At 40.0% G+C, this 22,042-nt stretch overlaps 1 protein-coding gene across 4 annotated transcripts in view; it reads right to left on the reverse strand.

The window, feature by feature from the left end:
* The window catches only part of CSMD1 (CUB and Sushi multiple domains 1), a 2,142,320-nt gene that overhangs the window by 544,344 nt on the left and 1,575,934 nt on the right, over window positions 1-22,042 (reverse strand). For all 4 annotated transcript variants that reach the window (XM_035269622.3, XM_017963591.4, XM_008979004.5 and 1 more), the window contains one exon: window positions 5,635-5,747. In XM_035269622.3, coding sequence (XP_035125513.3) covers window positions 5,635-5,747 — 113 coding nt within the window. The remainder of the gene's footprint in view (window positions 1-5,634; window positions 5,748-22,042) is intronic.

A 22,042-nucleotide genomic window follows, 5' to 3' on the forward strand; every position in this document is an offset into this window, starting at 1 on the left:
TCACGAAGACAGGGGCATGAGCTCAATTTCTGCATGGACCAGTGAGCTGTCCTTGGTTCAGGTACCACACCGTGTGCCGTCACTGCACCTGGACCCTTTTCAGTGTGGATAATTGCTCACCCATTGAATACAGGTGAGACTGGGCTGGGTAATCAAGCCAGTCCAACCACACAAGACGAGAAGCACCTCCAAGATGACATAACATCAATGCTGTCTCAGAAGCTCCATCTGCCAAGAATGATAAAGATGCTGCATTTTGAACCACATCCTACATTCCTGTATTGAGTGCAACACACAGTCTCACTTTCCCAATCATCCTAGGAGCACAGACCCAGGGCTATAGGCTGAGATACCACAGACCCAGGGCTATAGGCTGAGATACCACAGACCCAGGGCTATAGGCTGAGATACCACAGACCCAGGGCTATAGGCTGAGATACCACAGACCCAGGGCTATAGGCTGAGATACCACAGACCCAGGGCTATAGGCTGAGATACCACAGACCCAGGGCTATAGGCTGAGATACCACAGACCCAGGGCTATAGGCTGAGATACCACAGACCCAGGGCTATAGGCTGAGATATCCACGCTAATCTCTACTTTCTTATCAGCTGATCCTCGGCCTGAGGAGACACCTCAGTTTCTTGGGTCAAATGGTGATGCTGGACTCAAATAATTGTACTGGAATAATTCTTAGTATTAGCCCAAAATAGGTCTTGTTTTCACTACACAGCAGCATATCACAGGGAACATTTCCTTTAATTTACCCCCTGCTAAAATTTAAATAGCTATGGCAAATTACATGAAACATGATTTGTGGAGATGCAGTTCATCAACTTGTGTGATGAAGTTGAACTGAATCTTCTTTTCGTAACAGAAAAATGGTTCAGAGTAAATTCACCTTACTATAGACAGAAGCTGTAAAAGCGTGGGGGCATTGCAATAGCAAGCGTTTAACTGCTGGTAAAGACATCCAGGGATCAAGTTTGCTTCTTGCTAACATTCCTCGTGGCTAGAAGCCACCGTGGTTACCAGGGAACCCAACTTTGAATTGAGAATAGTGTTTTTTTCCTTATTTTCTGGTGACTAACAATCAGTTGCTATGATATAAGATATATATTTTATTTTCAAATATAAAGTGGAGAAACTATGCCCTGGGCTTACGTTATCTTTTCTTACAAATTATTCTGTGACTTAATAGTTACCTGGATTCTACCTATTTATTATAAATATGATTTATAAATCTATCAATGATTTATAAGTATATAAATCATACATAGGTAGACTCTACATATACAGCAAATGTATATGTAAATTATATATGTAAAGTTTATTTTGAAAATACATATTAGCCATATAGAGTTTGTTTATGTATGGTCAGTGTTGCCTTATATGGCTCTACCATAAATTATTTACATCTGGCTTCTTAGCATTTGGACTTTTGAACAGATTATTTTAAATTCAGTATTTTCATTTGTAAAATGGCTTTAAACAAAGCTCACCTCTCTCCTGTCACTAACAACTAACAGAATCTCCTTCAAGAACTCTCTTTGTTTTTTAAACTTTGCATTTTTTCCCCCCATAATTTGCTTAGGACAAATTATCAAATGCACTCTCTCTCCCGTTCTGCATGTGTATAATAAAGATACGTGCATATGCTCCTATGCATGCATGTGCTCATATATTACAGAATATGTACAAGACACACTGTATCACATACACTTGCCAACTGAAGTCTAGCAAGAGCATTTGTGTCTGTGCACTGTGTTCTGTGTTTGCGGCCGGGGCCTCACCAGCGTGGACCACTGCTGGTTTTCAGTCTCTGAGTTCTTCCCTGCCTGCTCTCCACTCACTGTAATTTTCAAGAGACGCCCAGGTGCTGGTTTTCACTTCTCCACCCTACCTGCTTCATGACAAACTCCTCTAAAAGGGTACATTAATTGAGTAAACCCCCCAGGTATCTTGAGGAGATGGAGGAGAGAGGATTGTCTTTGAGGAGTTAGAGACGGCAAACAGAGAAATCTCAGATATGCCCAAGACTACAAGCCCAGGATGATGGAGGCCACAGTGGGTGGAGTACACCCAGGTCCTTCCCATCCTCGCATCCTGAGGCAGCTTCCTCATCATTACTATGTGCCTGCGGGGTTGGTGGGGGTGCCAGGAGAGCATCCTCCAGGGAGTTTTTCTAAGAGACAACAGTGCCCAGTGTAGCAGAGATCATGAACATCTTAGGGTAAGAAATGTGATTCAAAGATTTGAGGCCCCCAAAATATTTTACACTAGTTACAAACCTCAGGTTATTCTTAATATCTTGGCAAGGTTGGGGCAGGTAGGTCAGTAAGGGGTGACATGGGTGGCCTTCGATAATGAGTAAGGTTAAACTGATAGCTACTTTGTTAGGATGGAGTCTCAGATACTCAAGATGATGTTAAAATAAGATGATGTGACATTTCTTGCCCAGCAGTTTGCCTAGGGTTTGTAGTCTGAGGAACTGTGACTCCAGGGATGAGTGGACACTCATTGAATATTTCCAGGGAGACACATGAGAAAACGTGGAGAGCTGCTCCTCCCAGGATGTTAACTGGCTCAGTAAGAAGCTGGAGAGGAGGAGTCCTTAAAATTCATCTAAACACCCCTCAGTTGGGTTTACATGTCTTACTGTGCACACTATTATTTATATGATGAAAACGTCATGTTTGTAGAAAAATCTCAAAATTAAAATGAAAAACGCATATGGAAACAAGAGCTAGAATTTCTCGAGTTCTTACTGTATGTGTCATGAGCCTTCCATGTTTTATCTCAGTTGATTTTCCAATAAAATTATGAAGCCGCTGTGATTACTATAACTTTTTTAATGATAAGCCTGATACACAAAAGGTTTAAATAACTTACACTAAGGTTCAGTTACTGAGCAGTAGAACCAGTATTCGGGGGAGCAGCTTCAGAGCCTGTGTCTCTAACACGAGATGTGAAAATCAGGCAACATCAAAATACAGAACATTTAATGTTATGTAAATATACACTGTATACATTTTCTGTTAATGTAATATTTTTCTTTTTTTTGTTTTGAGATGGAGTCTCAGTCTGTTGCCCAGGCTGGAGTGCAGTGGCTTGATCTTGGCTCACCGCAACCTGCAACTCGCGGGTTTAAGCAATTCTTCCGCCTCAGCCTCCTGAGTAGCTAGGACTAAAGGTACTCACCCACCACAAAGAGCTATATTTTTTTCTTTTTTTTTTTTTTGTATTTTAAGTAGAGATGGGGGTTCACCATGTTGGCCAGGCTGGTCTGGAACTCCTGACCTCAAGTGATCCACTCGCCTTGGCCTCCCAAAGTGCCGTGATTAGAGACATGAGCCACCACGCCTGGCCTGTTTTCTGATAATTTATGAACAACTATGCTTTGAGTCAAATAATATAAAATTATGTATACGCATAAAGGTCACCTTCATAAGTGACTCGCACTTGGTCTTCAGTTGTTAGCTTAACATAGTACTCTGGAAATACCCACTGTTAGAATGTCTTCTGTTGGCCGGGCGCGGTGGCTCACGCCTGTAATCCCAGCACTTTGGGAGGCCGAGGCGGGTGGATCACGAGGTCGAGAGATTGAGACCATCCCGGTCAACATGGTGAAACCCTGTCTCTACTAAAAATACAAAAAATTAGCTGGGCACGGTGGCGCGTGCCTGTAATCCCAGCTACTCGGGAGGCTGAGGCAGGAGAATTGCCTGAACCCAGGAGGCAGAGGTTGCGGTGAGCTGAGATCGCGCCATTGCACTCCAGCCTGGGTAACAAGAGCGAAACTCCATCTCAAAAAAAAAAAAAAAAAAAAAAGAATGTCTTCTGTTGTTATAATCTCTTAATTTTTTAAATCCTCAAATGTTATTACATTAGTTACCTGGCTTTAATTACATTTTTACCTTTGGACTGTTTTGTCAAATACATGACACTGAATTGGCAATCTCTCAAGGACTGACGGCCATTCACATTTTTATGACATCTCATGGGTGGCTACTGAGACTATTAACAGAGCACTGATTAGGGTAAATGTAATTATAATTAATGTGGTGCGGTCATTCACAGTGAAATACGATACACAGAAGAATATTTACCTTTTAACGGGACTATTTATGTCTCTTCATCGTCCAGGACGCACAGTTTGGGCATGAGGCCCCTCTCCTTTTCCTGGTACCATAAACCTGATGATGTGTATCACAAACCTGCTGAAATCAATGTACTGCAATTTGTCTTGTTGGGAAGTGTCTGGTATTTCACTGATGATTTTAGAGTCTACCAAAGGCAGTAGCAAATGCAGGCCAGGTGGAAAATATTCTGTCTCCACTGTGCTTTCCTGAATGACTATACAGTCACATAAAAGTTCGATTAAAGGTCAGGTCTGAAAATTCACATGTCAGGAAGTATTCAGCAGTTACCTCTGCATTCTAGTTTTAATTTTTGAATGGAATATGAATTTTTGTTGTATTTCTTATTAAAAAGGATCATTAAGGCCCCACCACACCACATGTGTCAGCAACGAGGGACCTATTTTATACTTTGTAGATGAGGATACTCCCAGGTGGGCCCACTCACCACAGGCTTCTTTAGCATCGTGACCCTTTATTAACATGGTAAGAGACAGCAGACCTGCTGTTACGTGTTCACTCACGTGGACTCATGACAATATCCTCTACCATGCTTTTTGTTTTAGAATTGGTGAATGATTTTTGATCATCTCCCTCATTGATTTCATGGGTAATAACTTCTTGCGTTATTTTTCAACTCCTAAAACTATTCCTACAGTATCCCACTTGGAAAATAAGAACATACTATTTACTCAAGTTCAAAAAGTAAAATACAATTCTAACAGCTCCAGATAGTCTCATTTTTACCTATACACATACACATCTATCATTTCAATTATTTTAAGAAACTCAGTTACTAATGAAGGAACCAACAGGATATTTTAAAATCTATTTCAAAGGAGAATCCAAAGACCACAAATATATAGCCAATCAGAAATACTGAAATAAACTTCCTAATAGGTTTAAAAGTAATCAATATCTGCAGGACAATAATCAATTCCATCTCTCACAGGAAATTCATTTGCATTTCAATGGTTCAGAAATTGTTTGCATTGCTATTAGTTTTCTGTAATGTGTAGAGTGGTAAACTAGCACAAAAACAACAGGCACAGAGCATTCACTTCAAATATTTGAATTTGGCTCATAAAATTCCCTGATTGCAAGTCTTCTCAGGTTCACTATAGTGTCTTTTCTATGTTTGCTCACACTTTAAAATCTTCCGTAACATAAAAAAAGGTTTTGAGAAATAACAGAATATGATACGGTCGAAAGACCCACACACATGCCCACGTCTCCTAGTTCACACCTCATACTTCATCTCATTCCCTATTTCAACATAATCAGAGCACATAACATGGTAAGTCAAGCTTTCAGAAGCTAAACATTCTCATTCACAAAGGGAAAACTGTAGACTGTAAGGAAGTTACTAACATGATTCCTATTTATCAGCATTGACCTGACTTGTTGATTTCACTCATACCTAACCCATACAGAATGGTCTCTGGCCTCGTGGAATGCTAGCTTTAAAACCTGTTAAGCAAGTCCTTGTCATACCTTGGTAAACAGCTTTAAACCCAGGAGAGCCAATGCTATCGTCCGACTGCAGATGTAGCCACATCTGGTTGCTCATGCTCACGATGAGGTCAGGAACACTGGATCCCGTGAGCCTGCACAGAAGAGAAATGTCAAAGCCCATATGTAAGGCAACAAGTATATTGACTTCCACCCCAAAGGAGGGTCTTGCTGCTTTAAACAACCAAACCCTACACATTCAGAGAGCAAGACCCTCTTTCAAAGACTATAAAACCTCTTGTCCATTATATTAATATTCAAACATCGCGATCAATGATGCTTTACAGAAATTATTCTATGACTGCCAATCTCTATATTTTCTTTTAAAAAATCAACTTAGGGCAACCAGCCATCCCATTTTCCTGGAACAGAGGGACTTCCCTAGGTGTAGAAATGACAGTGTTTAAACTGGGACAGTCCTGGAAAAAAATACGGGACCACTGGTCATCTGAAGTGATGAGAGATGTGCTCTACGGTTGCAGAGCTGTGCAATACCATGCCACCAAAGAGAAATATCTCTACCACAAGAAACTGTCCGGGTTCATTCACAAAATGCTTTGATTTTTCTAGTCTAGAACTAATATGCAACTTTATCTCTCCTTTTAAAATATATTACAGTTAATTATACATTACGAGAGTTTTGAAAAGAATAGCATGCATAGCTGAAATAGATTTGGCAGTGTTTACTGAACACTCCGCCTGCATATTAATGTCTGGGTCACACCAAATGTGAGTTTCAGTGAAGCATTCATTGTGTATTAACAAAACAGTCACATAGGGGCTGCTGTCAGCCAGTGAAAAGAAACACTAAATCCATTGACTGAACTCAACATGCTGACAGAAAAGCATGTTGAAATAGAAAAAGTATAAGAAAAAATCAATTCAACCAAAACAAATGTCCCTAATCAAATAAGAAGCTCGGCTTTCAGCAGAGTAGTTTGAGGAACATGAACACGTGATTTGCCCATCAATCGGATCATCCGCCTATCAACCCAACATTCTCAGCTTAGGCAGCAGAGTATCGGATCCTCCAATGGAAGATTAACAACCGTCATTACGTGGGAAGTAACCCATGCGACGGTACACACAAATCGAAAAGAGGAAAGTATTTCTGTGAATGATGTGCAGTCACTAAATATGTATTTCTTTTTGAAGATGTGTCTTTGTTGGCAAGACTGTTCTTTTTTGTTTCTTTGTTGCCTTGTTTGAAGAGAGATATTTCTTTCTTCCTTATACATACATTTATTGAAGAGCAACAAGCCAAAAAGTGCACAGATCATGAATGTCTCCATCTCTATGAATTTGTACAAAGTGAACCACCACACAGATCAACTCTTACAGAATGACCAGCTCCCCAGCGCCGTCTTGTACCTTCTCCAGTCACCGCCCTCTCCTTCCACCCGCCAAACCATCAGTTTTATATTTTTTAAAGCCTTTTATAAATGAAATTATACTACATATAATATTTGGTTCAAAATTATGTTGGTGAAATGTATTTATATTATTGTTTGTAGTAGTGTTTCATTTACTTCGATTCTACATAGAATTTATATTGTGTATAAGGGCAAGTAAGGGATGATTCATATTTATAAATTCCTGAAATTTTTGAGATGATTGTAGATACACATAAAGTAGGTAGTACAGAATAATATAAGAGATCACATGTATTCTTTACCCAGCGTCCCCCAATTATGACATCTTTCAAAACTGTAACAGCCAGGACATTGAGATTGGTACAATCTACCAGTCCTGTTCAAACTTTCCCTGTTTGATTTGTATTTTGTATGCACATGTGTGTATGTAGCTCTGTACAAACACGTCACACGTCTCAGCTCCTGAATTCATCACCATAGTGAATGCATGGCAGCTCCATTCCCTCCAAATCCTCTGGTGCTGTGCCCTTAAAATCACACTGAGGCCCCCTTGCTATACCCGCTTCACTGTTCCTAACCCCTGGCAACCACTTTAACAACTTGGGATTCTACTTTATTCACTTAGCTTAATTCCTGGAAGATTTAGCTCAGTTTTTGTTTATACCAATGGTTTGCTCCTTGTTTTTCCTTTTTTTTTTTTTTTTTTTTTTTGAGGTGGAGTTTCGCTCGTCACTCAGGGTGGAGAGAAATGGTGTGATCTTGGCTCACTGCAACCTCCACTTCCTGGGTTCAAGTGATTCTCCTGCCTCAGCCTCCCAAATAGCTGGGATTACAGGTGTCTGCCACCATGTCCGGCTAATTTTTTTGTATTTTTAGTAGAGATGGGGTTATGTTATGTTGGCCAGGCTGGTCTGGAATTCCTGACCTCGGGTGATCACCCCATCTCAGCCTCCCAAAGTGCTGGGATTACAGGCGTGAGCCACCATGCATGGTCTCGTTTGCTCCCTTTTATTGCTAGGTAATATGTCATGCTGTGGATATATCACAGCTTGTTTAACCTGGTTAAGCGTATTTGGCCCAATACTAGGTTTTATCGATGACACCTGAAGCTGCTATGAACATGTGTGTGCAGGTTTTTGTGTAAACGTAAATCTTCACTTATCTGAGATAAAGCCCAAGAGTGCAATGGCTGCACTGTATGATCATGCTTAGTGTTTAAAGAAACTACCAAATTATTCCACAGACTGTACATTCCTGCCAGCCATGTCTGAGCACCCCGGATTCTCTGGATTCTCAACAGGCATTTGGTGCCGTCAGCATATTTTTTATGCTTGAAAACCGCCATGGCTACGTGCATTTAACTGAGTGCTAATGATGTAAAGCATAGTCTCACTTGTTTGCCATTTTTACCTCTTCTTTCATGAGCAGTCTCTCTCCTTTTAATTATTGAGAACTATTTTTATATTACGTATTGTGGTATAGAGACCAGTCCTTGTCAGAAATAAGCAGTTTTGATTTAAGTATGGTCAATTTGGGTATGGGTACCCATGCAATTATAACAAATTATATTCTCTAAGTATTGGTTGCAGGGCTTTCTGCATATCGTTTGTTACCTACCTACCTTCCTTCCCTCCCTCCCTCCCTCACTTTCTTTCCCTCCTTCCCTCCTTCCTTCCTTTTCCTACCTCCCCCAGCTTCCCTTTTCCTTTTTCCTAACTTCTCCTTTCTTTTCCTACCCTCTCCTTCCTTCCTTTCCTTCCTTTTCCTATCTTTTCCTTCCTTCCTTCCTTCCTTTTCCTACCTTCCCCTTCCTCCCTCCCTCCCTTCCTTACTGTCTTTCTCTCTTTCCTTTTCTTTTATTTCTCTTTCTCTCTCTCCTCCCTTCCTTCCTTTCTCTCTCTCCTTCCTTCCTTTCACTATTCCCTAAGGTTAGTGAATATATAAAGGAAAACTATGTATCTTAAGTCAAATTCATGGCTGGGGGTAGAAAGAGGAGGAGGAAAAAATGTACCATTTTAATATTACACAGTTAAGGAAGAATGTGTGCATAGCTGTTAGTTTTTTCCTACATGGTAATATACACGTGGCACCTGGCTCACATGCAAAATGAGTGGACGAGAGTGTTTTCCTTCCTCCCTGTGGGCCTAGAGGTGATGTCGGCGCCCTTCCGATCTGTGTTCACCACTTCCACTCTCTTCTCTCGTTACACCCCTTTGACTCTGAGACTCATGCCACCTGCAATGTGACTCTACTGCTGTCCATCATCGTCCTCTCCCCTCGGTTACCCCTGGCTTATTGTCACTGCTTCCTGTGGGCAGTCTGACAATTCTTGTAAAGTGACTCGTGGTTCCTTGACTCTTTTAACCCAGTAACTCGCCTCTCTACACTCCACTGCAAGGTATGACATCAAGGTGCAAGGTATGAAATCACCGGTCAGACCTTTCTGACCATGCTGCAGTATCTTTTAACTGTCTTAAGCTTGCACTTTCTGAAACACACTTTCCCAATTCTTGGGGACATCTACTAAGGATTTGGTCATTTTTTACCCAGCCTGGACAACAGGATTAGGACTCTGCTATTCTGTCTTTCCAGCCCCTTAACTGTGTTAAAGTCCACTACCTATAGGACCCATCTCTGACAAAACCTCAACTCGAGATCAATGCAACCATCCACTCTCCATCTTCCTGTATGTGTGCACAAGAAAGCTGATGAAGAACTTGCTGACTTATACTGATACATATGTATGATTTCTAGACTCAAATTAGTCGCTTGGTGCCACATTTTTTCCCCTGAATTACAATCAGTTTATTTTTCCTACTTCTGTGTGTTATTGCCCTTAAGTCATCACCATTTTTCTCAAGCCCAGTCCCAGCCCTTCTATTTTTCCTTTTTTATTCTCAGCAGATAACTGTATTCACAAGGGAAAAAACATGTAAGGAAGTCAAAATATAAAATACCTGCCTCTCGTAATCTCCCAAGTTTTTTTTTTTCACTCTTTGCATGTCACCAGCCATCAGCCACCAGTGGTAAGTGTTAGGGGAGTTCATTCATCTCCTTGTACTTCTTTGATGTTTCCTGCACTCGTTTTCTCCCCATTTCCACCCTCTGGTTTGAATATTGATGATCTCACCCCGCCCCCCCCCGCCCCGCACAGTGAGATAGGCTCCTAACTCTGTTGCCTGATTCTGCGTTTCATCTCCCCTAGACATTCAACTTAATTTTAACTTACTAAAAACTAAATTGTCATGTAGAAAATTCTTATACATTGAAAAGTCTTACACTGCCTATTCAGCTACTTTAGACATACCTCTAAGTGGATATATTTCTTAAGTTCTGTACTGAACTTTGCTTTAGTTTAATGTTACGTTACTTTGTTAATTCACATGAAACAGTCAGTAAGCTACTGCCATATTCCACACAAAGTTCATTCAATCAAATGTCAAATCAGATTTGTGTTTATTACTCATTTTAGAATTTATTTTAAGCCTGCTATGTGACAGTTATATTTATGAGAAGAAACATAATTACAGCTTATTATGGTTATTTTAAAACTAATTAAAATAACTAATTACAAAAATCATATACAGTAAAAACATTTTTTCTATTTATTTTTAAATTTTAATAAATTATTTTACAATTATTTAGAACTTTGTTCTTCTTTCAGGTTTCGTAACTATTTTAGCTTGCTAGCACTGAGCAATGATTTCTTTAAAACAAAGAAGCAGGCAATATTGTTACTACCCTTTGCAACTGCTTATTTGTTTGAAAGAGGATTTTTCAAAATAATAATTTCTACCTGAAAAATAAAATAGTTGCTGGCTTTGATCAAATGCAGCAGAGCTCAAATAAAATCATTTTGTTCAAGGTCATTTCATGATAACGTTGATGACGAAGATGGTTTCCCAGCAGGGGTGGTGTCTGTGTGGGTGTATCTGTCTACTCTCACACTGCTTTAAAGATATTATTCGAGACTGAGAGACTGGGTAATTTATAAAGAAAGGCGGTTTAATTAACTCATAGTTTCACATGACTGGAGAGGCCTCAGGAAACTTACAATCATGGTAGAGGGTGAAAGGGGAGCAAGACACATCTTACACGGCAGCAGGTGAGAGAATGTGAAGGAGGAACTGTTAAACACATATGAAACCATCAGCTCTTGTGAAAACCCTTCATCATCATGAAAACAGCATGGAGGAAACCATCCCCATGACCTAATCACCTCCCACCAGCTTCCTCCCTCAACAATGGGGATTACAGGGATTACAATTCCAGATGAGATTTGAGTGGGGACACAGAGCCAAACCATATCAATGGGGTTGGCATGTTCCCCATGTCTGCTTGGGTTTGCTCCCAGCTTTTCTCCCACATCCCAGAGCTATGCATGTGAGGTTTGTTAGCACTAGCTAATAAGCTGGTTGGTAAAGGAATGAATGAATGAATAAATCAATATAAACTGCCGTCAAATACAAATCTGTCAAGTATATGATAATCATATTCATGCAGGACAATAAACACGGCAATAGGAAAGTGCACAGGGAGCCGTCACATGTGTGAATAGTTCTGACCTTTGTTGGGGGAGAAGGCATTCCTGACAATGTTCTCTTCACAAACAAACATTTATCCCTTGATGTAACCAACCTCCACCCCTACCACTGTCATTTATCCATCCGCCAATAATTGGATAAACAGTAATCTTACTTGTTTTCAGTAATCTTTCTTACAAGTGTGTATAGGTCATATTTATTTAAATGATTAATATAAGGAGTGTTTTGGTCTTCATGTAGAAGTCTGGTGATGTTTTTTTGTGAACTTAACTCTTGTTTATATCAATTAGCCTATGGGGAAACTGGTTTTATTGCACAGAGTTTTACTGGAAGTCAGTTTCCAAAGACCTGTCGATGATGTAAGCAGGAACCTGCTGCCCTTTAATATTCATCCTAAGAGATAGTTACATAGTTAGTCTTGCTTTCTTTAACACAGCTCCATTTCCCTAGGGTCTCTAGAGTACATATTGTTCTGATTTAAACTTAAAAATAAAGCTATCCTAATGAAATGTTAAATAATTTGATCTATTTGTGATAGAAGAAAATGTAATTTTCTTTTGGAGAAATAAGCCATAATATTGCAGCCACCTGCCTTTTCACCCCTATACTCTGCCGTGTGAAATTCTCCCATCTCCCAGGCATGTTCGGCCCCCAAACACATTTATTTTCCCCATTCCCCAAACCGATGACATTTCTCAGTTCCCAGGGCTGTGGCAAACCTTGGAATTCATGGACACAATGTCAGTTCTTCCTGAACAACAGCTAAGAATCTGTGAAGATTCTGAGGATTCTCACTGGGCATTTCTTAGCCTCTTGAGGCCAGATTAGGACTTCTTTCCTCTCGGTCACTGTAGAATCCTTCACAAAACTCAGTTTCACAGATACCTACTTCAATATCTACCTTATTCCAAATTCTGAGCTCTCTGGGTGCAACTTTTTGTCCCTTGGCCACTTTATCCCTAGTGTCTAGCACATAACATACACATTTTTAAAATAAATCAATAAATGAAAATATAAATTGATCTACATTGCATTTATTATACATATATGTTTATAGAGTACTATAAACATTCATGTGAAGTAAATTTTATTTTTCTACGGTAAATACCTAGGAGTGGGATTTCTGGGTCATGTGATTGATGTATGTTCACCCCCATATCAAACTACCAACCTATTTTCCAGAATGGCTGTACCACTCGGCTATTTCACTTGGAACCTCAAAGGTTACACAGAGCATACATCCGTTAGTGTGACATTCTCAAAATGACAAAAACTACCAGAATAAATAATCAGCCAGGTGCAATGGCTCACACCTGTAATCCCAGGACTTTTTTGAGGCCAAGGAGGGCAGATTACGTGAGATCAGGAGTTTGAGACAGGCCTGGCCAACATGGCGAAACTCCATCTCTACTAAAAATATGAAAATTAGTTGGGTTTGGTGTTAGGCACCTGTTACCGCAGCTACTCAGCAGGCTGAGGCAAGGGAATCACTTGAACCTGAGAAGTGGAGGTTACAGTGAGCCGAGATTGTGCCACTGTACTCCAGCCTGGGCAACAGAGCGAGACTCCACCTCAAAAAAAAAAAAAAAAAAAAAAAACAAAAAGAGTGAATAAGTAGTTCAGGGTTTAAGGTGAGGGAGTATGTATCACTACAAAGGGATACTACAGTATTTTGAAGTGAAGAAACTATTTCATTTTCTGATTTTGCTGGTGGTTACACAAATCTATGCATGTATTTACAGTCACAGATCTGTACACACAAAAAGTTCTATTTTACTTTGTATCACATAAAATTTGTTCATACCTGAAGAAAAATTCTGCAAGTGTCACAAAGCCATCAAAACACAACAATGATGCAAAGTAGCACCTGAAATATGAGATGCCTCAATTTCCTAGGCAGGCACTCAAAAAAGAATAAAAGAGGGTGTGCTAAACCTTTAAAATACTTATTACAATTGTAAACTGGGCAGTGGAAAAGTAAGGCCTACCCTAAGATAAAAACTTGCCTGAAGCTGAATTACCTTGTAGTTTTTATGCTTCTTTAATGCGCATGAATGGCTTAAATCATTTGCGATGCGGAGAAAACACAGAGTTATTTAACTGGATGATTTAATTGACTTGCCTTAACTAAATGAATACAGGGTGAGCTGGAGATTAATAAGGATAAGTGAAGACACCGTACTATCTGTTCAGGAACCTGGCTACCTGGGCGGAGTCATTCCTCTGGAGGATGGAGTGAAATACCATTAATGAGTTTATCAGAAGACACTGATAAAAATCTCTGGTACAAGTTGGCAGATGCAAAGCAGCCAGCACAGAGTTATAAGTCAACTCAGTTGTTCAACAAGCCAAGCCAGAAGGAGTTAAAGCTCTGGAAGGTGATATTTGCACTCAGGTCTATCATGTATTTTCAGATACAGTATTGAGCAGGTACCCAGAGCAAGTAAAGTGAGTTACAGGTTCTCCACCTACCCAGCACCTAGCCGGGCTCCTGGGACAGGACAGTCACTGATTCCACGTTTATTTACAGGATGTGTATGGCTGCAGAGGGCCAGGGCAGGTGGAAAGAACCGGGAATCTGATTTGTAAGTCAAACTGACTAAAAAATAAGTCTAGAGAGTACTTTCATTGGATAAATAATCCTATTATTAAATAGAATGTTAAAATTGAAGGTAATTCATACATATACTGGAGATATCATTTCCCCAGGGGCGTGATGAAATTAGAAGAAGCTTTAGATTTCGTTTTCTTTGACTCATGCACACATCTCATTCAAGTATGGCACTCTTCATTTACTGTGCTAAAATCCATTACAGCCAGGTGGCACACAAGAGGACGTGAGTTACATCAATTATTTGCAATCATTATTTTAAATTCACTAAATATTATCAGAATTATAAAGTGTTCATGTGTGGAACTGCATCAAAAAAATCTAATCCAAACCTCTTGATCTTGCAGATCAAAGGGGAAAATACAAGTTGACTAAAGCCGAAAGTGATGGTACTTTACAGATTTTCTTTACTGAGTGCAGCCCACACTATTTAAAAATATATGGACTGCCAGTTCTCATGACATGAAGATCCTTTTTTCCATCACCTTCCATGTAAAAGACAAGAATCAGGCCTGATAATGGCACAAGAAGCTACCAGAAGACACTGCTAAAAAGCGACAGGAGAAAGACAAGCTGGCTTGGGACCCAGGACCTGAGAAACAGCAGAGCATGGGGTGACTTGTGGGCTCCCACAAACAGAAGGCCACTCAGACCTGCTGTTTTCTATCCCTGACCAGGCAACAGAAGGACCCCAGCAAGCCCATTCCTTCTCCAGATGCAACTGGGACCCATCTGACTACCAGACGAATGGCACCGCAGCAAAGGGAATGGACCTAACAGCCATACCAACAACAAACAGGCTGAGAAGGCTTCACACTCCTTGTGGGCCCAGGGCTGCCTTGTCGAACGAAAGATATCTAAGGCAGAACCTCCAAGAGGGATGCAGCTACGTAAGTGATCTCACCCTGCAAGGCTCTTTGTCCCTGCAGGTCTGAGACTGAGAGTCTCCTCCCCAGGGGGCACTGAGAAAGGGGTCCCTCTAACCCCCCCATCCCCTCACCAGCGTCTCTCCCAGCCCACCCCATCCTATGTACCCCAAGCCTGGGAAAAACTTCTGTTCCCTCAGCTAGCACCAGCAGAGAGCAGTGAAACCTCTCTGGGCACTAAATCCTCCGAGCAGATCAAAGTAAAACCTTAAAGTCTCCAATAATCAAACCACCATTGGAACCTCTTTCCCAGCCCACAGAACAGGCTGAGGCCCACGTGTCAAGCCTAAACAAGGCGCTTGCTTGCTAAATTAGTAGGCGGTCGCAGAAGCAATTGCGGTTTTTCCTATTACTTTCAATGGCATAAATGCCATTAATTTCTATGGCAAAAATCACCACTGCTTTTTCACCCATGTGATAAAAGATGTAAACAGTAGCTAGAATTACCCAACATGACAGACAAAAGATCTGGGACACAATCATCACACCAAGGGCCAAGGAAATCATGGCTTGAATAATGAAAGGCAATCAAGTGACCACAACTGAAATGAATCAGAGGTTGGAGCCATGTGACAAGGATTTTAAAGCCAGACCACCAAAAATTGTTTCAGTTATTTAACAAATCATCTGAAAACAAATGAAAAAAATGACAAATCTCAGCAAAGAAATAAGTTATAAAAATGTACTAACAGGCAATTAGGAACTAAAAATAGAGTAATAGAAAAATAAAAATTGCTGTATTTGCTTAATATTAAAATTGAAAGAGCAATAATAGAATCAGTGAACTTCAGATCAATGAAATTCTCCTACATTGAACAACAGAGAGAAAATAGACTAAAAAATGGAAAAGAAACAAAGCTTCAGAGGCCTATGGGGGACACACACACACACACACACACACACACACACAACACAACAAAAACAAGCACAATAAAAATAGGATCCACCATTTTTTATCATTACAATGCCAGAAGGAGACAAGCTAGATAATGGTGTTAAAATTATTTTCTTTTTTTTTTTGAGACGGAGTTACCCAGGCTGGAGTGCAATGACATGATCTCGGCTCACAGCAACCTCCGCCTCCTGGGTTCAGGCAATTCTCCTGCCTCAGCCTCCTGAGTAGCTGGGATTACAGGCACACGCCACCATGCCCAGCTAATTTTTTGTATATTTTTTAGTAGAGACGGGGTTTCACCAAGTTGACCAGGATGGTCTCGATCTCTTGACCTTGTGATCCACCTGCCTTGGCCTCTCAAAGTGCTGGGATTACAGGCTTGAGCCACCGCGCCCGGCCCTAAAATTATTTTCTTAACAATGCTGATAACTCCCCAAATTTGGCAAAACACATGAATTTATAAACCAAAAAAATCTAGGTTAAGCTCTCAAAAATAAAACCAAACAAGTCCATTCCAAGACACATCTAATCCAACTTTTAAAAACTAAAGACAGAAAAAAAAGAAAAATAATGTTACCTACATAGAAACAACTACTTCAACGACAGTGATTTTCCCATTTGGGATCACGGAGGCCAGAAAGAAGAACTGTCAGCTACAAATTCTATCTTCAGTGACCCTATCCATCAGAAATAAAGAAAATTAAAAAAAAAATAAAAATTTCTCAGGCAAATAATTTGTTGTTGCAAATTAAGAGTAGGTTGTAGACCTGCCCTTAATGGTTGGCTCAAGGATATTCTTCAAAAAGAAAAGAAATGATAACAAGAGGAATTTTTACTATATAAAATAGACTATTTTGTTTACCATGAGTTCTGTAAACGTTACTTAATGATTGAAACAACAATTAGAACACCTTCTGGTACTTCAGATAATAAATTTAAAAAGTCAAAGGGGTAAAGGGCACTAAATGCAAGTGCTGTTTCCAAACTTTAAAGTGGTAAATGCTGGCATTAGCTGTCGTTAAGATAAATAATAGCCTCAATCCTGTCCAATCCTATCTTCACTCTAATCCCTCAAATCTGTAAATCTTACTTTTTAGATTAAAGATTTTGCAAATGTGATTAAGTTAAGGCTCTAAATGTGGGTGATTGTCCTGAATTATCTAGGTCGGCCCTAATGACATCACTAGTATCCATATAGGAGAGAGGCAGAGGGAGATTTCAGACTGAGGAGAAGATGGTCTCGTGTCGCTAAAGGCAGAGAGTGGACTGAAGTGGCCACAAGCCAAGGAATGCCAGCAGCTGCCCTGAGCTGGAAGAAGGAAGGACTGAATTCTTTACCAGATGGGTTGAAGTGATTCCAGCCCGGCTCACATCTTGATGTTGGCCTAGCAAACCTGACTTGGACTTCTGGTTTCCAGAAGTGAGAGTACAAATTTCTTTTGCTTTAAGCCACCAAGTTTACAGAATATTCTAGAGCAACAGTAGAAAATAAATGTATCAGAAGACTGTTATGAGTCACATATGTTTACTGTAATGCCCAGAACAACCACTTTGAAAACTACAAAGAAATACATTAAAATATGCCATAAGTCAAGATGGAATTGAATAACAAAACAATAACACCTAGGAAGGCAAGAAAAGCAGTAAAAGGGGAATAAGAAATGAAAAAAAACAAATAATAAAATGCCAGACAAAGCACCAAACATATCAATAATTACCTTAAACATAAATGATCTAGCAAGATGGCCAAATAGGAAAAGCTCCAGAGTGCAGTTCCCAGCAAGAACAATACAGAGGGTGAGTGCCCACCATATTTTCAAACAAATTTTCACTGCCCACAGACCAGGAGATTCCCAGGCAGAAAAGCCCTCATGAGTTTTCAGCACAGCGGTTTCAGCTGGTGCCAGGCCGGCCCACAGAAACTCACGGAAGTCTGGGTGGCTGTTTCAACTGGTGCCTGGAATGCCTGGGAGACAGAGACACCCATTCAACTGAAAGGGAGGGGCAGAGATGGGGAAGCAGATGATCTGGCTCAGTGGATACCACCCCCACAAAACAAGCAACCTGAAATGCTCTGGACTGAGAGTTTTGCAGCAAGTGCAGCTGGACCCAGGACGGTCCAGCTCAGTGTGGGGAAGGGCGACCACCACTACCAAGGCAGTTCACACAGCAGCTGGGCAGAGCCTGCGGCAGCTCAGCAACACCTCTGCTGGCAGACTGTGACTAGACTACTCCATGCAGGGCAGGGCATCTATGAAAAAAAGGCAGCAGCATGAAAGGAACTTAGAAATAAAGCCAACCTTCCTAGGTCAGAGCACCTGGGAAAAGAAGTGGTTGAGTTCCACTGCAGCAGACTTAAGTACTTCCCAGTATCTCTGCACAGAACAACAGAGCTTCCAGCACAATACTTGACCTCCTATAAGGGACAGACTGTCTCCTCAAGCAGCTGCCCAACCCCCATATACTCAAAGAGACACCTCATAATGGAGCGTTCAGGCCAACATCTGGCAGGTACCCTTTTGGGAAGAAGATAACAGAAGAAGAAACTGGCAACAACCCTTACTATTCTGCAGCCCCCACAGGTGATCCCCAGGCAAGCAGGGTCTGGAGTGGACCTCCAGCAGTCCTGCAGTAGAGGAGTCTGTCAGAATGAAAACTAAGAAACAGAAAGAAATAACTTCATCATCAACAAAAAGGATGTGCACTCAAAGACTCTATCCAAAAGTCACCTACAAAGACAACCAGTAGATAAAGCCACTAAGATGGGAAGAAACCAGCACAAAAAGGATTAAAACATCAAAAACCAGAAGTCCTCTCCCCTTCCAAAGGATCACAACTCACAAGCTATGGATCAAAGATGGATGGAGAATGAATCTGATGAATTGACAGAAACAGGCTTCAGAAGGTGGGTAATAACAAACTTCTCAGAGATAAAAGAATATGTACTAGCCCAATGCAAAGAAACTAAGAACCTAGAAAAAAAGGTCAGATGAGATGCTAACTAGAATAAACAGCTTAGAGAAGAATATACACGACTTGATGGAGCTGAAACACAAGTTTCAATAGCCAAATCGACCAAGCAGAAGAAAGGATATCAGAGACTGAAGATCAACTCATTGAAATAAAATGAAAAAACAAGAATAAAGAAAAAAAAGTGAAAGAAATGAACAAAGCTTCCAAGAAATATAGGATTATGTGAAAAGACCTAATATACATTTGATAGGTGTACCTTAATATAACAGAGAGAATGAATCCAAGCTAGAAAGCATTCTTCAGGATATTATCCAAGAGAACTTCCAAACCTAGCAAGGTAGGCCAACATTCAAATCCAGGAAATACAAACACCACCACAAAGATATTCCTTTTGTAAAGCAACCCCAAGGCACATAATCATCAGATTCACCAGGGTTGAAATGATGGGAAAAATGCTAAGGGAAGCCAGAAAGAAAGGTCAGGTTGCCCACAAAGGGAAGCCCATCAGACTCACAGTGGATCTCTCCGCAGAAACCCTAAAAGCCAGAAGAGAGTGGGGGCCAGTATTCAACAAACTTAAAGAACTTTCAGCCTAGAATTTCATATCCAGCTAAACTAAGGTTCATAAGCAAAAGAGAAAGAAAATTCCTCATGGACAAGCAATTATTGAGAGATTTCATCACTACCAGGCCTGCTTGATAAGAGCTCCCTGAAAAAGCACTAAACAAGGAAAGGAACAACCAGTAACAGTCACTACGAAAGTGTATCAAATAATAAAGACCATCAACACAATGAAAAAAATGCATTAACTAACGGGCAAAACATCCAGCTAGCATCAAAATAGCAGGATCAAATTCACACATAACAATAATTAACCCTAAATGTAAATGGGCTAAATGCCCCACTCAAAAGACACAAACTGGCAAATTGCATAAAAAGTCAAGACCCATCAGTGTACTGTATTCAGGAAACCCATCTCACATCCAAGGACACACACACACTCAAAATAAAGGGATGGAGGAAGATTTATCAAGCAAATGGAGAGAGAAAAAATAATTGCAATCCTAATCTCTGATAAAATGAACTTTAAACCAACAAAGATCAAAAGAGACAAAGAAGGGCATTACATAGCAGTAAAAGGATCAATGCATCAAGAAGAGCTAACGATCCTAAATCTATACAAACCCAATACAGGAGCATCCAGGTACATAAAGCAAGTTCTTAATGACCTACAAAGAGATTTAGACTCCCAGACAATAATAGTGGGTGATTTTAACATTCTACTGTCAATAACAGACAGATCATTGAGATAGAAAATTAACAAGGATATCCAGGACTTGAACTCAGATCTCGACCAAGCAAACCTAATAGGGATCTACAGAAATCTCCACCCTAAATCCACTGAATATACATTCTTCTCAGTACTGCATTGCACCTACTCTAAAATTGACCACATAATTGGAAGTAAATTATTCCTCAGCAAATGCAAAAGAATGGAAATCATAACAAACAGTCTCTCAGACCACAGGGCAATCAAATTAGAAGTCAGAATTCAGACACTAACTCAGAACCACACAGCTTCATGGAAACTGAACAACTGGCTCCTGAATGTCAACTGGATAAACAATGAAATGAAGGCAAAAATAAAGATGTTCTTTGAAACCAATGAGAACAAAGACACAACATACCAGAATCTCTGGGACACATTTAAAGCAGTGTCTAGAGGGAAATGGATAGCACTAAATGCCTACCAGAGAAGTGAGGAAAGATCTAAAATTGATACCTTATCATCAAAATTGAAAGAGCTAGAGGAGCAAGATCAAAAAAACCTCAAAACCTAGCAGAAGACAAGAAATAACTAAGATCAGAGCAGAACTGAAGGAGATAGAGATACAAAAAACCCTTCAAAAAATCAATAAATCCAGGAGCTGCCTTTTGGAAAACATCAACAAAATAGCCAGATTAATAAAAAAGAAAAGGGAGAAGAATAAACAGATGCAATAAAAAACGATAAAGGGCATATCACCACTGATTCTACAGAAATACAAACTACAATCAGAGATTATTACAAACAACTCTATGCACATAAAACAGTACACCTAGAAGAAATGGATAAATTCCTGGACACTTGCACCCTTCCAATCCTAAACCAGAAAGAAGTTGAAACCTTGAATAGACCAATAATAAGGGCTGCAGTTGAGGCAGCAATTAATAGCCTTCCAACCAAAAAAAGCTCAGGTCCAAATTGGTTCACAGCAGAATTCTACCAGATGTACAAAGAAGAGCTGGTACCATTCCTTCTGACACTATCCCAAACAATACAAAAAGAACGAATCCTTCCAAAATCATTTTATCAGACCAGCATCATCCTGATACCAAAACCTGGCAGAAACACAACAAGAAAAGAAAACTTCAGACCAATATCTATGATGAACATAAATGCAAAAATCTTCAATAAAATACTGGCGAACCAATTGCAACAAGACATCAACAAGCTTTTCTATCATGATCAAGTAGCCTTCATCACGGGGATATAAGGCTCGTTCAACATACACAAGTCTATAAATGGAATCCACCATACAAACAGAACCAAAGACAAAAACCACGTGATTTTCTCAATAGCTGCAGAGAAGGCCTTTGACAAAATTCAACAGCACTTTATGCTAAAAACTCTCAATAAACTAGGTATCAAACGAATGTATCTCAAAACAATAAAAGCTATTTATGACCAATCTACAGCCAATATCATACTGAATGAGCAAAAACTGGAAGCATTCACTTTGAAATCCAGCACTAGACAAGGATGCCATCTCTCATCACTCCTATTCAATATAGTATTGGAAGTTCTAGCAAGAGCAATTAGGCAAGAAAAAAAATAAAGGGTATTCAATTAGAAGAAGAGAAAGTCAAATTGTCTCTGTTTGCAGACAACATGATTGTATATTTAGAAGACCTTATCATTTCAGCCCAAAATCTCCTTAAACTAATAAGCAACTTCAGCAAAGTCTCAGGATACAAAATCAATGTGCAGAAATCATAAGCATATCTATACACCAGTAACAGACTAA

This window comes from Callithrix jacchus, chromosome 13, assembly GCF_049354715.1.
Source record: "Callithrix jacchus isolate 240 chromosome 13, calJac240_pri, whole genome shotgun sequence".
Lineage (NCBI taxonomy): Eukaryota > Metazoa > Chordata > Mammalia > Primates > Cebidae > Callithrix > Callithrix jacchus.